At 35.8% G+C, this 21,771-nt stretch overlaps 1 protein-coding gene across 1 annotated transcript in view; it reads left to right on the forward strand.

The window, feature by feature from the left end:
• LOC149787586 (Fanconi anemia group D2 protein-like) overlaps positions 1-21,771 on the forward strand; it is a 172,877-nt gene that overhangs the window by 122,022 nt on the left and 29,084 nt on the right. The window contains exons 38-40 of the mRNA XM_089973764.1: positions 4,496-4,589; positions 5,294-5,365; positions 13,988-14,026. Coding sequence (XP_089829890.1) covers positions 4,496-4,589; positions 5,294-5,365; positions 13,988-14,026 — 205 coding nt within the window. The remainder of the gene's footprint in view (positions 1-4,495; positions 4,590-5,293; positions 5,366-13,987; positions 14,027-21,771) is intronic.

A 21,771-nucleotide genomic window follows, 5' to 3' on the forward strand; every position in this document is an offset into this window, starting at 1 on the left:
TTGGGAGTAATCAGTTGAACAAACAAGATAGACTCTTTTGTGTCAGCACATTATGCAATAAAAGATCAGGGTCTATGTTGTTTCAGTTGCACTCGACAAACCATAAATCACCTATATTTTTGTGTACCTTTGCAAGGAGTCTCTACCATCAAATTAAATGCTATATTAGGGGGCTACCTTCAGTGAAATAGCTATTACTAATGACTAGTTCAGTCTGGATGTCAGTTGATCTGTCCATTCACACCTTTTATAACAACAAAACTCTGCCGCAGAAGTGGGTGCCGTTTGGTAGGTAAAGTGCCTATGAAACTGGGATGTACCTTTTCAGGGCTTTTTTTTCTTCAGGTCCAATTTTGTCCTCATTCCATCAATTTTTAATCTCCTTTTCAACAAATCCTTGAACTAACATTATTTATGAACCATTATACATATTCTTGTATAGTTTGATTTGTACATTATCTCCTAGATCGGGGCCCCAAGTGGCAGAGTGGTCTAAAGCACTTTCCGTTACAGATCACTGCCATCTCACCTCTGTCTGCGTGGGTTCGAGTCTTGGATTCAGCCAATGTGGGTATGTGAGAAAGCTTGCCAGTAGCTTCTTGTGGGTCGGTGGTTCTTTCCGGGGTTTTCCCGGGTTCTTCCTTCACCATTAATACTGGCCGCCATATATAGCCTATCGTGTGCAGAAAAATGGCGTTAAACCCTACAACAACAACAACAAAAATCTCCTAGATCTACCGCAGATGTATTTTATAAATTTGCCTTGTCTACACCATTTTGGACAGAGTTGTGGGCCTTACCAATCAACTTCATGTTTACATGGGATATTGTTTTGTGATCAGTATAGTTAAAGAACCATTCAGCATATTCTGATAGAATTTGATGTGAATATTGATCGCTGGACCTAGATATGTTATGGATTTTGTCTGTTTTGAACAGTCATGGCCCATGTATCTAGACCTAGTTATGTTATGGGTTTTGTCTGTTTTGGACAGTCATGGCCCATGTATCCTTATGTTTGATTTCAAATATCATGTAGAGGAGTCAAGATCTTTGGTTTCTTAAAAAAGTCACTTTTATTAAAGACCCTAAGGAGCTAATTTTAGTGAGTTGGACCCTATCTAAGGCACCCATCACTAATAAAGTGATTTATGGATTTTCTTCTAACCTTTCCCACCCCATGTTAGATATATATACAATGGTTAATGTTGGAGTGGTTGGTCATAGTGCATTGACTATCATTAGCATGGAGTTTGCTGGAAAAAATGGTACCAGCATAGGTTAGTCAGTTTACACAGGGGCTTATAAGATTAAACAATGCTGTATTGGATCCTACTTGCCTAAACGTAATAAGTAGAATATTTATCTTCTCAAACATAACCACTGAAACATAATTTATAACTTTAATGAGCCATTTACTGAGTATTTTTTAAACAGATTTAATCTTGACATGCAGGTTTGCTTAGACGATTGCATCTTGCAGCATCAGTTTTTGATCACAATTGGCCTTTTCATTCATAGATCCTTTGACTACTGACACAATTGGCCTTTTCATTCATAGATCCTTTGACTACTGACACAATTGGCCTTTTCATTCATATATCCTTTGACTACTGACACAATTGGCCTTTTCATTCATAGATCCTTTGACTACTGACACTAAAAAGATGTAGGCATTGAGAAATTTTATCACATGATTGGTACACTATGGTGTTTGTTTGTAAACTAAACATGGCTTTTGTTGGTTTATTAAACAGATGAAGTATGTTGTAATTGTTATAAATGAGAAGATAAATATTTATTTTATTGATATCAGGCAGATAGGGTTTGATACATGGTCACATTGTTCTAGCCTGTTTAAACTGAACATCTAAATGGTTTCAGCAAATTCCATGTTTACTATAAGGGGATGTGCTCAATTCTTCCACCCCAATGTAACATTTCAGGGTGGGATTGGTCAGAGGAATCTTGAACTATATTATTCAAAGATTTTTTTTTTAAAATCACCACACATGTAGTCCATTGCTGATAAGTAACAAATTCTTGTGTCATGGATGAGTCCAAAAATGTATATTAATAAAATGAAGTTGCTGCAAAATATAAATAACATATAGTAGTCAGATTAAATAGACGGATGAAGTTTATTTTGATAAGCAACAATTTTCATCATTCAGGCATGTAGCTAGGATAGATGGGCATACAGATATCTCAGTGACAAAGCTTACATAATACCTGCATTGGCAAGACCGACATAATACCCACTGTTATAGTATGGTTTTAACACATACTTTGATAAACAGATGTTTCAGTGACAAGACTGACATAATACCCGCTGTTATAGTATGGTTTCAACACATACTTTGACATACAGCTGTCTCAATGACAAAACTTACATAATACCTGCATTGACAAGACTGACATAATACCCGCTGTTATAGTATGGTTTCTTCATGTACTTTGACATACAGCTGTCTCATATCAATGTGTAGTTGGACATACAGATGTCTCACTGACAAGACCGACATAATACCCGCTGTTATAGTATGGTTTCAACACATACTTTGACATACAGCTGTCTCAGATCAAAGTGTAGTTGGACATACAGATATCTCACTAACAAGACCAACATAATATTTGCTGTTTTAGTTTGGTTTCAACATGTAACAGACTGCAACGCTTGCTGTCATCATAGTATTTGCCAAAAGATAAGCCATGGGGGCATGCCTTCTGTATTTGTTAAAATGTGAAATGAAGGGGAGGGAGGATTTTTAAAAACCCATTATCAATAAAGAAATTTACCAAAGTTTGGTAACTGTTTGGCTTGAGTTATTATCAGAGATGGAAATATAATGCAAGAGGTACTGTTTTTGATCATTAGGTATTAAGGCTGCTCGATTTCAACAGTCTAAAGGTGGATATGTTTTCTGATTTTAGATTATTATAATGAAGATATGAAATATGGTTAATGTCTTGTTTGAGAAGGACATAACCAGTATGCTAATTAAAAGTTTAAATTAATAAAGCAAATTCATTACAGGTACTTATTTAATGTTACAAGTTTCTAGAGGTTTTGTAGAAGCTCTAGTTGCTGTAAACATCCTCCACATGTATATGAGATAAAATCCAAAAACACGAATGTGAAAAGGAAGTGACTTAAGTACTCTACCTTACAAGTAGTCTTATGTTAGGAGCTTGATGTATTGTGTTGAAATTCTGATAGAAAGTTATTCCACATCTGTTTTTACATTTTGATGGCAACAATTTGGTATGAGTTAGATGTTGTATATCCCAATAACTAGCATGTCACAATAGGTAACAATCAATAATTACATGAATTTGCTGTATTTGTTTTCACAGATTGTGCAGTTGTTACAAACCAAAGATTTAAATACCCAACATAAAATATTTTGCAATAAAAAGCATTGCTGTCAGAGGCATATTAATAAATTTACCATCGGTACTGACTTTATATGCTGGTAGATCAGGGTCGATGTTTTTGTTATACTGGTTACTCCAAAGAAAGAGAGACCCAGATCTGACAGTGCATTGTGGAACAACAGATCTGGCTCTGTGCAATTTGCACTTAGACCGGTCTCATAACTGAGTATATTGGTATGTACCAGCTAAAATGTAAGAGTCTGCAAACCAGGGACTTTTGTATACAGGATATTCCCAATTGATATTGCAATACTCCAACAAGAATAATGTGTATTTGTAAAATCTTGCAAGATTTAGCAGGACTAAAACTGAAAGTGTAGAGGGCTTATGCAGCCCGTTTTAAGATAAAATTAATGTCATTTGAATAAGCACATGTGTTTGAACATTCTAAAGGTATTGTCTGTGTAGTTTCCTTGTAACTGACATTTAAGTTTAGGTTAAAATTGATCAAAAGTTAAAGAGCTTGAGAACTTCAAGGCCCATCTTTGGTAAGATACAGTACCTTTCTCCACATAGGGCATTTATACCTTTCTCCACATAAGGCATTTATACCTTTCTCCACATAAGGCATTTATACCTTTCTCCACATAAGGCAGTTTCCTGCAAGTTAAAGGATAGAACTAATATCATGTAACTCGATGTAAATATTCTTTATTATTTGAAGGTTTCAGAAGTATTGGAATTGTAAAATTCATGTATTGAGTTTTAAAGTTAAACTGTTGGTGTAAACAGTTCATTGCATGTACGTGGGCCCTTTCTTCATTTGAAGCATTTTGTTATGGCATGTTATAGGACATACTGATATCCTGTAAACTAACCTCAGATCTTATTCATCATTTTAAAGTTTGAAAAGGATTGGAAGTGTACAATTTATGTAATTCAGTATTAAAATTAATGGTTGACATTGTAAACTATTTAGTGAATGGAAGAAGCACAATAGTAACTTGATATGAGAGCTATAGTTAATATGACAAAAATATAAGTGGTGAGATAGATTTTTGTTCACTAGTCAGCCTGACATACCAGTGCTTTCTTTTTTTTTTTCTTTTTTCTTTAGAGCATCCTTTCCTGTGTATTACCGGGTGATGTTCAGTGAGTTATTGGAAAGTATCAAGTCTATACAACCAACCAAACAGAGTGATTCTAGAGAGGTAAAGGCCTGAACAATGAAGTTTTTGTAATGGCTAAAAACATGTCAGTGGTTCAGTTTTGCTTAGCATTGATAGGCTTTAAGTCCATTAGAAAAGTCCTTGAATTGATTGATAGGAGGTCACTTATATTATAGAAATTAGGAAATGTTATCACAGGCAGCCATGGATGAAAAGGGAGTGTATTCTGCCTGTGACATGTAATCATGTGCTTCTTATGCTGAAGGAGATAAAATGCAACAGGGTTAGAAGCTGAACTTCAAAAAAAAAATTTATAAACTAAAATTTCGTTTTGACCTTAGAAACTGTAATAAAAAAAAAACTAAAAAATTACTGAAGGAAACCGAAATAAATTTTAAAAAAATTAACTCAAAATTTGAAGACAAAATCGATGAAAGCTTCTACCACTATACGACCAAAAAGTGATTTTTTGCAGTTTTTCGTTAGGCTAGCTTTACGATCAAGAAAGTGTGAATAATGCAAATTAAAGACTTTTTATCTATCATTCATTTGATATTTCATTTGATCTTTAATAAATGTTATGCTCACCATGGAGACTATATTGTAACTGTTTAGTGTCTTGAACTTTAAAAAAAAATGTAAAACCTTGAAAGAATTTTAAAAAACCTCAGATTTTTAAATGTAATGTCACTACAAACCCTGTTGCAAATTCTTTGATTAACTAAGTATCAAAATTTGTTTTGCAGGTGGGTGTGGACAGACTTTTGCAGTGGAATTCAGCTGTCAGAATTCTCCACATTTTAATCAACTTAATCAAGGTGAGAGACACTGTTTTACCTAAACATTGTATTCAGTAGATGTTAAATCTGTACAAAAATCTACTAAACATTGACAGATTAGTTCTTCCTGTACGGAAAGTCATTTCAGCTGGGTTTTCATTGGAAGACTTCTTTAAATGGTATTAAACAAAAACTGATCGGACATCCAATATGGTTGCTACAGTGGCTCTCTTAAAAATCTTATTGCTACTACCATATTTGCCGGCCTATATGTCATTGCAGAATATAAGTCAAATCAGCAGATTTGGCAAATTTTCCATCCTTCATCTATATATAAGTTGATACCTCATAATTTGTTTTTCACTTCGTTCAACACAGCATCACAAATTTTATCATATCTGTAACTCAGTAACCTTTCCAGTCAGGATAATTAAATCTAGTTTAAAGTACCTAATTTGTTTCAGATGAAGCATTTTAAATGTATTATGTACTTGTAGCTACATATAATGATGCTGGCCCAAAAGTCTATTGAGTTACAGATAGGATAAAACTGGGCCCCCGAGTGGTCTAAAGTGCTCACTGTTACGGATCACTGCCATCTCACCTCTGTCTGCGTCGGTTCGAGTCTCGGATTCGGCTGATGTGGTTATGTGAGAAAGCTTGCCAGTAGTTTCTCGTGGGTCGGTGGTTCTTTCCGGGGTTTTTCCGGGTTCTTCCTCCACCATTAATACTGGCCGCCATGTATGGCCTATCTTGTACTGAAAAGTGGCGTTAAACCCTACAACAACAATAGGATAAAACTTGCTATGCTGTGTGGAATTAAATTATAATAACTTCCAGTTTCATAAATATTAAAAGTACCATTGTATGTTATTTCATATTACCAGCAATAAGAAAATCGCATCATTAGTACTAAAATGCTTTTTCTGTTGTTTTTGTGGGGGTGGGGGATGAGAGATACAGAGAGAAGGATGCCTTTTGTATTCCATCAAATTTTTATTCTTGCACCTTGTGATCAAAATAAAATATGGTCTGGTATATGAGAGAGAGAGAGAGACTTCACCTCTTCGTGTTTTTGTAAAAAAAAAAAAATTTTTTTACCCTATTGCCCCCATGTTGCTGAAGCTTTTGTCAAAAAGAGAAAACATTAATAAATGAAACAGTAAATGTAAATGTACAGTATGAAAATACATACCATACTCCTTCAGGGTTTAAATATTCACAATAGTTATATCCATATAGTTGCCATTAGATTGAATCCCAGGAATGACTGTTTTGCATTCTGTCTAATTTTCTTTGCAAGCATAACAATCTCTCCATTCCCAACAAATATTTTGTTTAAAGTGCGTGTACTCTTCCTGTACTTAGGCAGCAATTGTTTTTGATCTTTGCTCATGCTAGATGTACTTTAAATTGCAGTCGGTTCAGTCGGCAAGTTCAGACATGCCACTGGCTGAGAAATTTCCACTAGTAACCACCTGGCATTTCCTTTGATTATATGGTACGGTATTCATAATAGCCATGGGTAGCGTCATTTCCTTTTGGTAGCCTCGCTAATCTGATCTGGTCTGCCAAATCTTGACCTCAAACAGGTGTTAGCTTGGAATGACTGAATACATTCATAGCATATTTAATTAGCATGTAAATAAACTACAAAACCATGTGATTCTTTTAATAATGAAAGTGGCAACAAAAACTAGAAGGAATTGTTGACCTAGTGGTATTAATTGATAATGGAATATGGTACTGCACTTGTACATGAGTAAGATCAGTCATCAGGTAAGTGAACAATACAGATTTACACTCTTGAAGACATCTCTGTCTGTCTGTCTCAATGGGGCATACATTTTATTTGATCATTACCCGCAAGGAGAAAAATGTGAGGGAATATGTCCTTGTCATGGTTATTCATCTTCTAACTTGTAAATTCTAACACACATACAGTGTGACCCCGCTATAACATGGTAGTTGGGAGCCATAGAATCCGACCGTGTTATGAACCGAACCGTGTTATATGCAACCAAGTCAGTTAGCTGAAGAAAATGCCCCCCCCCCAAAGCACCAAAGAAAATTGGGGGTGGGGGTGGGTAATAAATGCGGGCAGTAAAATACATGCTTCGTCGGCACAGTTGCCATCTTGAATTGATGCATATTAAATGAGTAATACACCTGTAGTGAAAACAGAAGACATAATAGTTTACTTTATGTAGAGAACCATGAATTGGTACATATATGTGAATCCTGTTTATATATAAATGTCTAATGTATAGCATGAATAGATTATCAACACTGTGTACTCACCTGCGAACCTCATCATATACATTGAATACACAACACAAGTGATTCCATTGAAAATAAGCACACTCAGCTTTAAAATATTCATTAATTTTGTAACAGGTCATATTGGTCTGAATTCAGTGGAAAAAACACAGCACAATCACGTAATGAATGATGAAACACATTTACTTTAAAGTACGTTCCGAGTCGGTAAAAGTTAGTTTGCGTTTTAAGCCGCCGTTGGTAGTGTTCGTAAGCATACACTTTCTCCTACAAAAAGGAAACTTTCACAGCACAGTTAACGTGTTCCAGTCACGTTGGAAAATGCAAAAATCCATCAGATTACGTCACTTTTATTTAAATTTAGTACTGACTTCCTTTGAAGAAAAGTTCTTTGCTGTTATTGAAAGATTGTAGTCGGCTTTCTTTAATGAAGGGTGCATGCGCTATTGAAGTCGCCGCTAAAGGACAGCTTTGGAGAACCAAACGAATGCCCATTTCTTATTGTGGCGGTAACATCAAATAATTGTATTGCATGATTGAGACTGGTATTTTTTTCATTTGCTGAGCACATTTCATAATAGTCGGTGCTTCAAAGTTAATCCATTTCCTTTGAAATTTCAGCAATCTATTTTATCTGGGTACATTTTAAAAAAGGAATTTGCCGTCGTTTAGACTATTCTAGTCACTGTCCCTCCATGCCTACTGAATAAACCAATAAGTAAGATGTATTTTTTTTTCTCCATTTGTGGTTGCAGCGTCATGCTGCCTTCCACGCATGCATCTGAAAATTAACAAAGGGTCAACAGGCAATAGAGATTGTTACTGAAAACGTGAGCATTCTGAAGAACTTAATTCTGAGCAAAAGGAAGAGGAATTTTACTTACCATCCACATACAAATGTCAGTCTTTGTAAATATATTAATTACTAGCGATTGGCCAAAAATCCGATGAAAGATAGATTACGAGACAATGCCTCGCCCGGTTGATCTCCGTTACCAGAAATGTCAACAACAAAACATCGGATATTTCACAACATACAGAACTCACGCTAGAGTTCAGGATAAGCGATTATGATATCACAATGCACTGTTTAGATGGTTTGTCAGTATGGACAAAGAATTTGTTTATGTAACAATAGATAAATTTCAGTGCATTTTATAGCCAGTTTGCAGCTTCCTTTCATGGGGCATCTGAATTTCTGCACTCCAAACCAATGGTTGTATATAAAAGTTTAAACAGCCAACAATGTCGCCAACAAATAAAAAAGCCACATGGTATGTTTTGCAGCCAATAAGGAAAAACAATCCAAGTTTGCGACATTAGCGAAGACCTACGCAATCCCAGAATAAACTTTTTATGTGTTCTTTTCTTCTTTTTACTTTTAAGAAGAAAAAAAAATACTTTTTCGTGTATGAGAAAAATACTTTTTCGTGTACGACAAAAATATATATAAAATTTCAGGAGTCAAGCCACGATCGTCTTTTATTATTAATACGTGATCTCTTCCCCAAAATGATAAGCAACGTTTTACTTTTTTTTTCTCGTAATACTTAAGATTTTTTTTTTGTGCACAAGAAAAATACATGTATATGAAATTTCGGGAGCCACGCCATGCCCGCATTATATCCGAATTCGCATTATAACGGAGCGCGCACTATAGCGGGGTCACACTGTATATGTAATCAAATTTAAACATATATTACAAACAATGTACATTACTGGTGCATGCTGCTTTAGTGCAATTACATCTGATCTATGTTAATTTTTAATCCTAACAGTCATGTAATTTGGGATCCTATTTTTTTTTCATACATGATCTATTCCCAAAAATGAAATATTTTTTCCACATTATTTTTTTGTACCTTTGGAGAATTATTTTCCATATGAAAATACGATAAAGCGATTCAGATAACATAATCTATATATAAATCGATTCTGAGTATGAGACGAAGTTAAGATTTTCTGGTATAAAAGTATTGTCTTTTAGCCCAGCAAATCTGTTACTCCGATAGTCATATCAAAATTGTGTTTTCATCAGAAGACTTCTTATGATATCTAGTCACTCCAAAATGAAAAAGGTGCCATCTAACATCCAGTATAGCCACCATGGCAGTTGTTTTGAAAATCTTGTAATTGCCACTCCTCCTAAATGGAAAGTCATATCATCATTGAGTTTTCACCAGAAGATCTTGTAGTGTCTAGTTGGTCCTGAATGAAAATGATGTCAATCTGACTTCCAATATGGCCACCAAATCTTGTTACTGCTACTCCGATCCTCTGATCAAGATAGTATATTCACGTCAAAACTTCATTTGTTCTAAATGAAAATGGTGCCTGCAGACATCCAGTATGGATTTCATAAAGAATATATCGAAAATCTTGTCACTAATTCTCCTTAAAGGTCATAGTGGCATTGGATTTTCACCAAAACTCTTCTAATTTTGTCCTAAATGAAAATATTGATCTTATATCCAGTATTGATGCCACAGCAGCTACTTAAAAAATTGTAACATTAAAAAATATCAGAGATGGTGTCACCACTTGGTGATAGAAAAAAAGACGTACTCTTATCTTAAATTCCTGGATATTCTTTTTGAACAATAAACGATAAATCCCTTTAAAGAAATATTTGTTTTAATGAGTGCAGTTATCAATATAATTAACTTTTCAGTTAATTATGTTTGCATTATTTTAATGTTTTATTTGTACTAATATTACCAATTGTCATAAATACAAGAATTTTAAGGTCACCAAAGGCATTGTTGAGACATGCTTCACCTGTTCCAAGTTCTTGTCAATATCACCATGCAGTGTTACCTAGACGTGATAAGAGGGAACTTGGACCATGGTGTTGCAGAAATGTTTGAAGTGCAAAGAGAGAGATGGACGTAATTTAAGTCTCCACCCTCATACAGCTATCATAGTATAGTGAGAGATGCCATGATGACCCTTCCCTTCATGATTCTTAGAGCCATAGTGTTCAGTCAGTTTGCAGTGGAAGATAGTCTGCATTGGTGGCATCCATACTACACTCACCACAGGTGCTGTTCAAGTCGCAGATGAATAGACTTATAGAGGAGATGACAGTTGATGGCTTTAGGGAAGTTTTTATCCCTCTGTATATCGCATCTCTCCAATGCAGACTTGGGGTTGAGAGATTATTCTCCCACTTTTGGGCATCCCAGTGGGGATAAGCCCCCCTGCATGTCTGATCATATCCTCTTTGCCTGTACATCCAAGTACTTGGGGTATAATACTAACCTTGCATTTCTGTGTTGGCAATCAGACATTCCTGGCAGGCTCAGAGTCGTAACCAATTCATTTTCAAGTAAGTGCCAGGCATTTCATACCAACTGATCCCTTCTGTTGATTGTTATATGGATTTAAACACTTTGAGGGCATCTAATGAAAGATCTCATTATGATACAGTGCAACCACAAAGTTTCCAGCTTCATCTATCTTGGCCTGCATCCAGAGGCCTAGCAGACAGCTTGAGCAGTTTCGGAGCTATGCCTCACCTCAAACTGTTCTGATGTCGAGAGTAATCCAGAAAATAAGGTGCCATACCCTCTTTGCCCCAGGAAAACACCAGTTATGCCAAACTTGCTCAAGCAACCCCAGTCTCAGATTTTCATCTCAGTCTGGATGGGCTTCACCTGCACACATGACTCTTGTCAGGAGAGCCTTGTGCTAAGGAATATGTCCCTCCAGCTGTGGATAAGATCCCATGAGGCAGAAAGTCTCCTACTTTTAAGGTGTATGAAAGAAAATTGCATATTTTCAGGGACTGATGTGCAAGGGCAACAATATCATACCCTTGCTGGCCATTGATTTCTCAACTTTCTAACTTTCTTCTCTGGCTCTTCAAGAAGATTTTAGCTTCTGTCTCTATCAAGGGCTACCACTCCATGATTTCTAACACATTCAGACATCATGGGAGAAGAGATATTTGCTATAACAGGAATCTGTAAGACTTGTTGGCCAATTTGGATCTGAATGAACCACTTTTCCCAAGTGGAACCTTTCATGGGTTCTCACATGGCTTAACAAGTTTGAGCCCCTGGCAAGAACCTCACTGAAGCTGCTATCTTACAAAACATTTTCTTTTTTTAAGCCCAATCAATGTCATGCAGGGTGAGTGAGTTATATACAATTTTGAGGGACCCACACTATCTCCAGTTCAGATTGGATGATTCCAAGGTACTAATGATACACCCAGGCACCACAGCCAAGACCATGTTACCATTTGCATGCAATCAGAAAGTGGTCATTTACTCTCTCTCTCTCTCTCTCTCACTCACTCACAATAAATATGTAGTGATGCAAGGCCTGCACCCAGTTTCATGAAAACTCCTTAAATTCAGATTTTACATTATCTTATCATACTTCAGACAATCTCAGCAATTTTGTTAATAGAGATAAAGGATGCAAAAGCACATTTTACTTTTAAAATTTAACACATCTTGAAAAGAGTGGAGGACATCATCCTAATTAGATTAGAAACTACACAAGACTCCTTTGAGGAAAATTCAAGATTTAATGACTATTTCAATTCATAATGTGTGCTGAATGTCCTTTGGATAAAAAAAAATGTTTACTAACCATGCAATAACAAAGATATTCAAAAATCTCAATTTGATGAAAAAATGTTTGAGCTTTAGTGAAACTGGGACCAGGTCTGTTTTTTCTGGCACTACTTGAAATGCATGGGGGAAAAAAAACTTGTGTGGCTTGACAATGGAAACACAACACACACCAACAAATCATAACATCTTGGCTTAATTGGGTGATATGCTCAGTATAATCTTAAGTCTCACAAAACCAGATTTGTGTCATGAAAATTTCAGCTCATGAGATTGTGGCAATTCTGCGAGCCAAGTCTTTGCATACAATGTTTCATTTTGCTTTTGATTGGCATGCGTAGTTGACCTTCTTGAGTTTCTGTATCCAATATCTTGTTCGCTGGCACAGCCTGGTAGTGGATGCAAGACACTGAGGAAATAAGGACTCTGAAGAGCGTTTCTGTCTGAAGGAGCAGCCCTAAGAAGGCTGTGACTGGTCCAGGACTAGCGTGACATATTAAATGTACAGAGACAACTCTTTTTCACATGTATAGATTGAGTGGTGTTGCTATGTATATTGATACAAATGAAATCATTTGTTTGCAAAACAAATTTGGTAATTTTGGCTACATTTCGAAACAGGTCAAAATTCACTGTGCTGCATATGCAAATGTCATTCATGATGTTGTGCTTAATGAACTATGGACTTTAAATGCACTGAATATACCTTTCACTTTTGTTTTATTGCAGTCCTTGATCACATTTGCAATTGAGTAGGGTAAACCAATGATTAATGTTACATACTTTAATTATGTTATTTGCATAATAATATTTATATCACTGTTTTTGTTCAACTGAAATTAGTTGACTCGTGACTGACCACTAGCTCTTATGCAGATAGAACTTATAGGTATTGTTTTTATTCTACCCCCTTTACTTGATTTGCTACTGAAAACATAATAAACATGATAATATAAAACAGGTAAACTTTTTTTGGATTGTAACAATGTAACAAAACACTTCCACAAGTTGGAGATAAAACAACAGTTGGCACTTAGGGCGGGTCATTTTTATTTTCTGTTAGATATTTAATGGGATGGGTTTTTTATTTTTATTCCATTGGGTGAAAATTGCTAGGGTCAGCATTGAGAACCAGGGATGGTTGGCCAACACATTTTTCGGTCAAATTAATTTCTCCCCAGAATGCTTGCATACATAGCTGTGGAAGCTGACTGACCCTTTCCATGCTTGATTGCAAGAGAGTATCACATATGATTATTATGTTGAAAACAACTTATAAGATAGAAGTAAAAGACAAATTTCACTTGACAAAACTTATTTAACTGGTATCATTTCTTAAAATGTTGCCACCAGTAGGCATTGCTACATTTTAATTGATCAAAATTTTGTTGTTTATTGTTATTTACAGTGTACTGGGATTTTAAAAAAATATGATTTGTTTAAAAGTTGTGAATTTCGTTATGTTGATTCAAGTTTGGGCACTACTGCTGTTTTTGACTGTAAAACAAGTTATATATCAAGGTATCATCTACCAGTTTATTCATGTTCAACAAACAGATACCTGTTTTGGGGGGCCATTTTTTTGTATGGAAAATGGGATCCATGCTTACCCATTGCATTATAAGCTGTTGAATTGCTTTTTTCCCCACATTTTATCTATAACCTTAGGTCTGAAACACTGTAAAAAAAACCAAAAGTTTTTATTTCACCCTCCTAATTGCCTTCATAATATGAAAATTTATGATCCTATAAGTTTGTCATTAAGATATATCTGTATTTTTGGTTTTCTTTCTTTCAGGCTTTTGATGCAAGAGGAAATTTGGGAAGCGCATTGAAGGTAAGTGGAGACTACAATAAACTCCATAAGAATGTATGCTTGTTGGCATCTCCAAATTCTTCACACTGGCAAATGACAGATACTTGATAATTTTTCATTACCTTTGATTTTGATGGATGTTGTACAATAAATTGTTTATCTATGCCAAGCTAACATGACAAGTTCCTCAGTATGGTGTGTCTTTGTGAAGATTTGTATCCAGTTCCTCAGTATGGTGTGTCTTTGTGAAGATTTGTATCCAGTTCCTCAGTATGGTGTGTCTTTGTGAAGATTTGTATCCAGTTCCTCAGTATGATGTGTCTTTGTGAAGATTTGTATCCAGTTCCTCAATATGGTGGGTCTTTGTGAAGATTTGTATCCAGTTCCTCAGTATGGTGGGTCTTTGTGAAGATTTGTATCCATTTTGTTGATGTGGTGGGTCTTTGTGAAGATTTGTATCCAGTTTGTTTTGTGTGCAACAGATGATGGAGAAGAGTCAGAAGAAAGTTCCAGAGATCATGCAGATGTTTTGGAAGGTCAGACAGTAGTTGTAAGAAACCATGCATGATTTGAAAATGTTATGCATACTGTGCTTTAGTATGGGTTGGGAATGAATTATCTGATCCATACTTGAAGCACAATTTGTTTTGAATTTCTGCCAGTGCCATGTACTGTGAGTACTCTAAGCTTGTTTTAGCAGCATGTGCAATCTTCACTAGAAAGCCTCCATTTAACCTGCCAGTGTCCTTATACCAGGTTTAAAGCACAATTTGGCTGGCAAGTTGCCAGCTATCATGTTGTTGTTGTTGTTACTGTGGGAAGTGTCATTTGCAACCCTTGGCAACTACCAGGTAGTGAGGCACTGTTATAAATTAACACAATATTTTGCATGAATTGATTGAAGGTATTCAGATAGTTAGGAAACATATGTTAGTCTAAATAAATGAACATTTTCTCAGGACAGGATTCAATAGGATTTTAGAAAATATTTGTGTGAAATAAAAGACAAGCTCAGTTCAATAAAAGCACAAAAGACTTTGATAAATATCATAGTTGACAATATTTTTCAATAGTCCATCCCTCGACTTGTCTATTTTCAAATGTAAAATTTGTAAAAAAAAATAATTAAGCAGAAATTCTAAACAAGTCAGAAGTTAACAATATGTCATTATCATGCAAACCCCCCCCCCAAACTTTTGGATTATTTGTACACATATCTACATAAAAATTGATCTAATGAGAAAATCTGTACATATGGTTAGTCTAGTGTGTATGTGTGAGAGCAAGGGACTATGCACATGTATAGAGTTAAAACTTATAAACAGCATTTACTCATATAAATCAATTCAGAAACAAGATCATCTGTGCAACAGAATATTTGGTCACAATCCATACAGAAATTTAGAAATAAAGACGGGACACAGCAACAATAACTTGAAAGTAAATTTTAATCTAATCTGGGTAGTGTAGTGAAATTTTAATCTATTCACTGTAGTGTAGTGGATTTTTAATCTAGTCTGGGTAGTGTAGTGGATTTTAATCTAGTCTGGGTAGTATAGTGAATTTTTAATCTATTCACTGTATTGTAGTGGATTTTTAATCTAGTCTGGGTAGTGTAGTGGAATTTTAATCTGGTCTGGGTAGTGACATTTTAATCTAGTCTGGGTTGTGTAGTGAATTTTTAATCTAGTCTAGGTAGTGTAGTGGGTTTTATTCTAGTCTGGGTATTGTAGTGGATTTTAATCTAATCTGGGTAGTGTAGTGGAATTTTAATCTAGTCTGGGTAGTATAGTGGATTTTAATCTAGTCTGGGTATTGTAGTGCATTTTTAATCTAATCTGGGTAGTATAGTTGATTTTAATCTAGTCTGGGTAGTGTAGTGAATTTCACTGGTCAACAGTGAAATCATTACTGACTTGAAAAGGCCCTAATCTGTAGTATTTTGGTGTGCCGAACACGAATATAACCTTGAAAAATTTGTATTGGCTCTCGTTTTGAAGATATTCATATACCTCATTTTCTATGTTTCACTGTGTAAATTTCTCCAGTAGGACTGCAGCAACATCCGGAATAATGATGTAACATTGCATAATACCATCATGCTCACATCATCCACAGTTGATTGCATCATTTTCTGATGCAATGCAATACTAATGCCATGCGGCTGCTGAAGTAAGTTGACGTCAGCAGTGTACTATACATGTGTAGGCCTATTATACTAATGCCAGGCGGCTGCTGAAGCTGACGTAAGCAGTGTACTATATAAAGCCCAATCAGATAGGTTCAGCATTTAAAATATTTTAGACGTTGTGCGAGACAGTTCAAGCTACTGTTACATAAAACTTATTATTTTATCCATTTACGTACAATAAAGAACAGTAATGCCTCGAAAGTGTGTTAATACCGCGGACAATTTTTGCTATATTTGTGGGGAAGTGACATTTGCCAACCAGAAGAAAAGTATCAATTCTCAAGTGAAGAAGGCATATCATCTTTACTTCGGATGCAAGGTTGGTGACCAAGACAAGCCTTGGGCTCCGCATATATGCTGTGCTACATGTACAACACAGTTTTCACAGTGGTTGAATTGCAAAAGGTCATCAATGCCGTTTGCAGTCCCAATGGTGTGGAGAGAGCCAAGCAACCACCTAAATGACTGTTACTTCTGCTTGGTTCCTCCTCTTTCCGGCGGAATAACGAAGCGAAAGAAGTCGAGAATAGTCTACCCAAACATTCCGTCTGCATTGAGACCAGTTCCACATGATGAGGGACTTCCTATTCCAGAACCTCCAGCAGAATATTCTCTTGATTCATCTGACGAAGACAAAGGTGAGTCGACCTGTTCTTCTCCTGGTCCATCAGCATGCAGTGATCCAGATTTTCACTGTGGTGCATCATCAACCCCACACAGAATAACACAGGAAGAACTAAATGACCTGATTCGTGATTTGGACTTATCAAAGAACAAGGCAGAATTGCTAGGATCAAGACTCCAACAATGGAATCTTCTAGAAGAAGATGTCACAATTACTGCATATCGAAAGCGCCACCAGCAATTGGAGCCTTTCTTCAGAAAGGAAAGTAATCTGATATTCTGTTCCGATATTGAGGGCCTCATGAATGCTTTAAAAATCACTCATGACCCACAAGAATGGAGACTATTTGTGGACTCTTCGAAACTGAGTCTCAAGGCTGTGCTTTTGCACAATGGAAACATTCTTCCATCTATTCCAGTAGCGTATGCTGTCCACATGAAAGAGACATACGATAACTTAAGGCAGCTACTGAATTCCATTGAGTATAACAAGTACAGCTGGCACCTCTGTGGTGATTTGAAGGTAGTTGCCCTTTTAATGGGACTGCAGCAAGGATATACAAAATACATGTGTTTCTTATGCGAGTGGGATAGCCGAGCAAGGGAAATGCACTACATGAGGAAGGAATGGACTCACAGGCAGAATGTAGCCATTGGAGAGAAGAATATCCAACACCCAGCTCTGGTTGAGGCTCAGAAAATCTTGCTACCACCCCTTCACATCAAACTAGGTTTGATGAAGAACTTCGTGAAAGCCATTGACCGGACTTTGCCAGCATTCCGATACCTGCATGAAAAATTCCCTCGACTCAGCGAAGCAAAGATTAAAGAGGGAGTTTTTGTGGGTCCTCAGATTCGAGAGCTTTTCAAAGATGACCAGTTCAACAACTTGCTGGAAGGTGACGCGAAACAAGCATGGAATGCTTTTCGCCTAGTTTCTACAAACTTCCTCGGAAATGTTAGGGCAGAAAACTATAAGGAACTAGTAGAAGACATGTTGATGAAGTATAAGAAACTTGGCTGCAATATGTCTCTAAAGATTCACTTCCTTCATTCCCATTTGGATTTCTTTCCTAGCAACTGTGGTATTGTTAGTGATGAACACGGCGAACGTTTTCATCAAGATATCGCAACAATGGAACAAAGATACCAGGGAAAATGGTCCACTACAATGCTGGCTGACTACTGCTGGACACTCCTCAGAGATGCTCCCGAACAGCTGTACAAGAGACAGGCGAAGAAATCTAAGATGTAGTCAATGACTTGATTTTTTATAGGTAGGCTATTACAGTTGACCTTTTACTATTGGAATGCATTTCGTTATGTAAACATTAATTTCTTGCAGATTACAAAAAAACTAGAGCCAATTTTGCAATTTGACTGTCATATTCGTGTTCAGCACATAAAAATTGATAAGAATTGACTAATTTTATTTCAGTAACATGACTTTTGTAAAAATTTGTTGTCCAGTGTTTTTAATCTAGTCTGGGTAGTGTAGTGGATTTTAATCTAGTCTAGGTAGTGTAGTGAATTTTTAATCTAGTCTGGGTATTGGAATGGGTTTTAATCTAGTCTGGGTATTGTAATGGGTTTTAATCTAGTCTGGGTAGTGTAGTGGATTTTAATCTAGTCAAGGTAGTGTAGTGGATTTTAATTTAGTCTGGGTAGTGTAGTGGATTTTAATCTAATCTGGGTAGTGTAGTGAATTTTTAATCTAGTCTGGGTATTGGAATGGGTTTTAATCTAGTCTGGGTATTGTAGTGGATTTTAATCTAATCTGGGTAGTGTAGCGAATTTTTAATCTAGTCTGGGTATTGTAATGGGTTTTAATTTAGTCTGGGTATTGTAATGGGTTTTAATCTAGTCTGGGTATTGTAATGGGTTTTAATCTAGTCTGGGTAGTATAGTGGATTTTAATCTAGTCTGGGTAGTGTAGCGAATTTTTAATCTAGTCTGGGTATTGTAATGGGTTTTAATCTAGTCTGGGTATTGTAATGGGTTTTAATCTAGTCTGGGTAGTGTAGTGGATTTTAATCTAGTCAAGGTAGTGTAGTGGATTTTAATCTAGTCTGGGTAGTATAGTGGATTTTAATCTAGTCTGGGTAGTGTAGTGGATTTTAATCTAATCTGGGTAGTGTAGTGAATTTTTAATCTAGTCTGGGTAGTGTAGTGGGTTTTAATCTAGTCTGGGTATTGTAGTGGATTTTAATCTAATCTGGGTAGTGTAGCAAATTTTTAATCTAGTCTGGGTATTGTAATGGGTTTTAATCTAGTCTGGGTATTATAATGGGTTTTAATCTAGTGTGGGTAGTGTAGTGGATTTTAATCTAGTCAAGGTAGTGTAGTGGATTTTAATCTAGTCTGAGTAGTGTAGTGGATTTTAATCTAATCTGGGTAGTGTAGTGAATTTTTAATCAAGTCTGGGTAGTATAGTGGGTTTTAATCTAGTCTGAGTAGTGTAGTGCATTTTTGATCTAATCTGGGTAGTATAGTTGATTTTAATCTAGTCTGGGTAGTGTAGTGAATTTTTAATCTAGTCTGGGTAGTGTAGTGGATTTTAATCTAGTCTAGGTAGTGTAGTGAATTTTTAATCTAGTCTGGGTATTGTAATGGGTTTTAATCTAGTCTGGGTATTGTAATGGGTTTTAATCTAGTCTGGGTAGTGTAGTGGATTTTAATCTAGTCTGGGTAGTGTAGCGAATTTTTAATCTAGTCTGGGTATTGTAATGGGTTTTAATCTAGTCTGGGTATTGTAATGGGTTTTAATCTAGTCTGGGTAGTGTAGTGGATTTTAATCTAGTCAAGGTAGTGTAGTGGGTTTTAATCTAGTCTGTGTATTGTAGTGGATTTGAATCTAGTCTGAGTAGTGTAGTGAATTTTTAATCTAGTCTGGGTTGTAGAGTGAAATTTTAATCTAATCTGGGTAGTGTAGTGCATTTTTGATCTAATCTGGGTAGTATAGTTGATTTTAATCTAGTCTGGGTAGTGTAGTGAATTTTTAATCTAGTCTGGGTAGTGTAGTGGATTTTAATCTAGTCTAGGTAGTGTAGTGAATTTTTAATCTAGTCTGGGTATTGTAATGGGTTTTAACCTAGTCTGGGTATTGTAATGGGTTTTAATCTAGTCTGGGTAGTGTAGTGGATTTTAATCTAGTCAAGGTAGTGTAGTGGATTTTAATCTAGTCTGGGTAGTGTAGTGGATTTTAATCTAATCTGGTCTGGGTAGTGTAGTGGGTTTTAATCTAGTCTGGGTATTGTAGTGGATTTTAATCTAATTTGGGTAGTGTAGCGAATTTTTAATCTAGTCTGGGTATTGTAATGGGTTTTAATCTAGTCTGGGTATTATAATGGGTTTTAATCTAGTGTGGGTAGTGTAGTGGATTTTAATCTAGTCAAGGTAGTGTAGTGGATTTTAATCTAGTCTGGGTAGTGTAGTGGATTTTAATCTAATCTGGGTAGTGTAGTGAATTTTTAATCTAGTCTGGGTTGCAGAGTGAAATTTTAATCTAGTCTGGGTAGTGTAGTGCATTTTTGATCTAATCTGGGTAGTATAGTTGATTTTAATCTAGTCTGGGTAGTGTAGTGAATTTTTAATCTAGTCTGGTTAGTGTAGTGGATTTTAATCTAGTCTGGGTAGTGTAGTGAACTTTTAATCTAGTCTGGGTGGTGTAGTGAATTTTTAATCTAGTCAAGGTAGTGTAGTGAATTTTTAATCTAGTCTGGATAGTGTAGTGAATTTTTAATCTAGTCTTGGTAATGTAGTGGAATAACCAGACTACTTACTGAGTTGGAGATATTGTTGGGGGGGGGTAGCTGTGAAAGCAAGACCTTTAACAGCCAAGAATTAATATTATTTATAATCATCTCACTCCTCCATGCCTGTTATTAAAACAATCGTTTGGTAAATACTAGTTTTGTTACATAAAGAGTTCAGAAATGCTGCCAGGGATCATGAGTGCGCAGATGGTGCAAACTTTGTACCAGTTCACACATTTGAAAGCAGTGATGCCTAAGAACCCCTGCAAATTAGTTCAAAGTCGTGTTTATAAAAATGAACTCTGCACAGTGTACAATTTTTATGTAGTTATTAACCCTCCATGTGCATGTTGCAACATAAGTTACACTGCTGATAGGGGTCTCATTTTTCAGGTAGACAACTGTTTACACATCTGTGTACTAAAGCTTGACATGAATGGTTGTCAAACTAAATTTGATTGGTACAGATGGGCCAGGAACAAGCATTCTGTCATGGTTTTAACCTTTCATTCATCAAGGAAGTTTTACAAATGCTTGTTTAAAATATGAGTTACTTAGAAGAATCCAAATGCTGACTTTAGACACTGTTCATCTTCAGATGATTATTTCACTAAGAAAAAACTGACTGATAATAGCCATGATGACAAAGAATTTGAAAGTTTTGAAGTATATCAGATTATTTGATCTTGGAAAGTGTTACTGGAAGTTCAACTGAGTGATTTTTAACCTGAAAATGATGTACATGCAGGATGGACAAAAACAGATGGAATGTCAGTTCAGCAGTATTTCAAAAATTAAATTTAGGAATAAGGAATACCAGGCCTATTCAAAATAAAGACAATTTAAAATTAGATTTTAAATTTCTATCTTTTCTCTCAAACAATTCAACGCTGAGGGATCTTGTGCTGCAAAATTAGATACTGTGTTTATTGTATATATTGGGACACGATAAAATAATTTTTTTCCTGTCCCAGAAGTTATGGTGCAACTTTTTTTTCACCTAGGTCATATGTTCCAAGACTTAAGAAACGAAATAAATTTGTATTGCATTTGTGCTACTCCCCCACTGCACTTTGCAATAAAAAAGATAAATAAAATGCTTATTTGATAATAAAAAGAAGGTAACTAACTTTGTATTGTTATCATTTATTCCTTTTTCTCAACATGAGCATTAAAGAATAAAATATATCCACAAA

This window comes from Sinohyriopsis cumingii, chromosome 11, assembly GCF_028554795.1.
Source record: "Sinohyriopsis cumingii isolate HCF-2022 chromosome 11, ASM2855479v2, whole genome shotgun sequence".
In the NCBI taxonomy this organism is placed as follows: Eukaryota; Metazoa; Mollusca; class Bivalvia; order Unionida; family Unionidae; genus Sinohyriopsis; species Sinohyriopsis cumingii.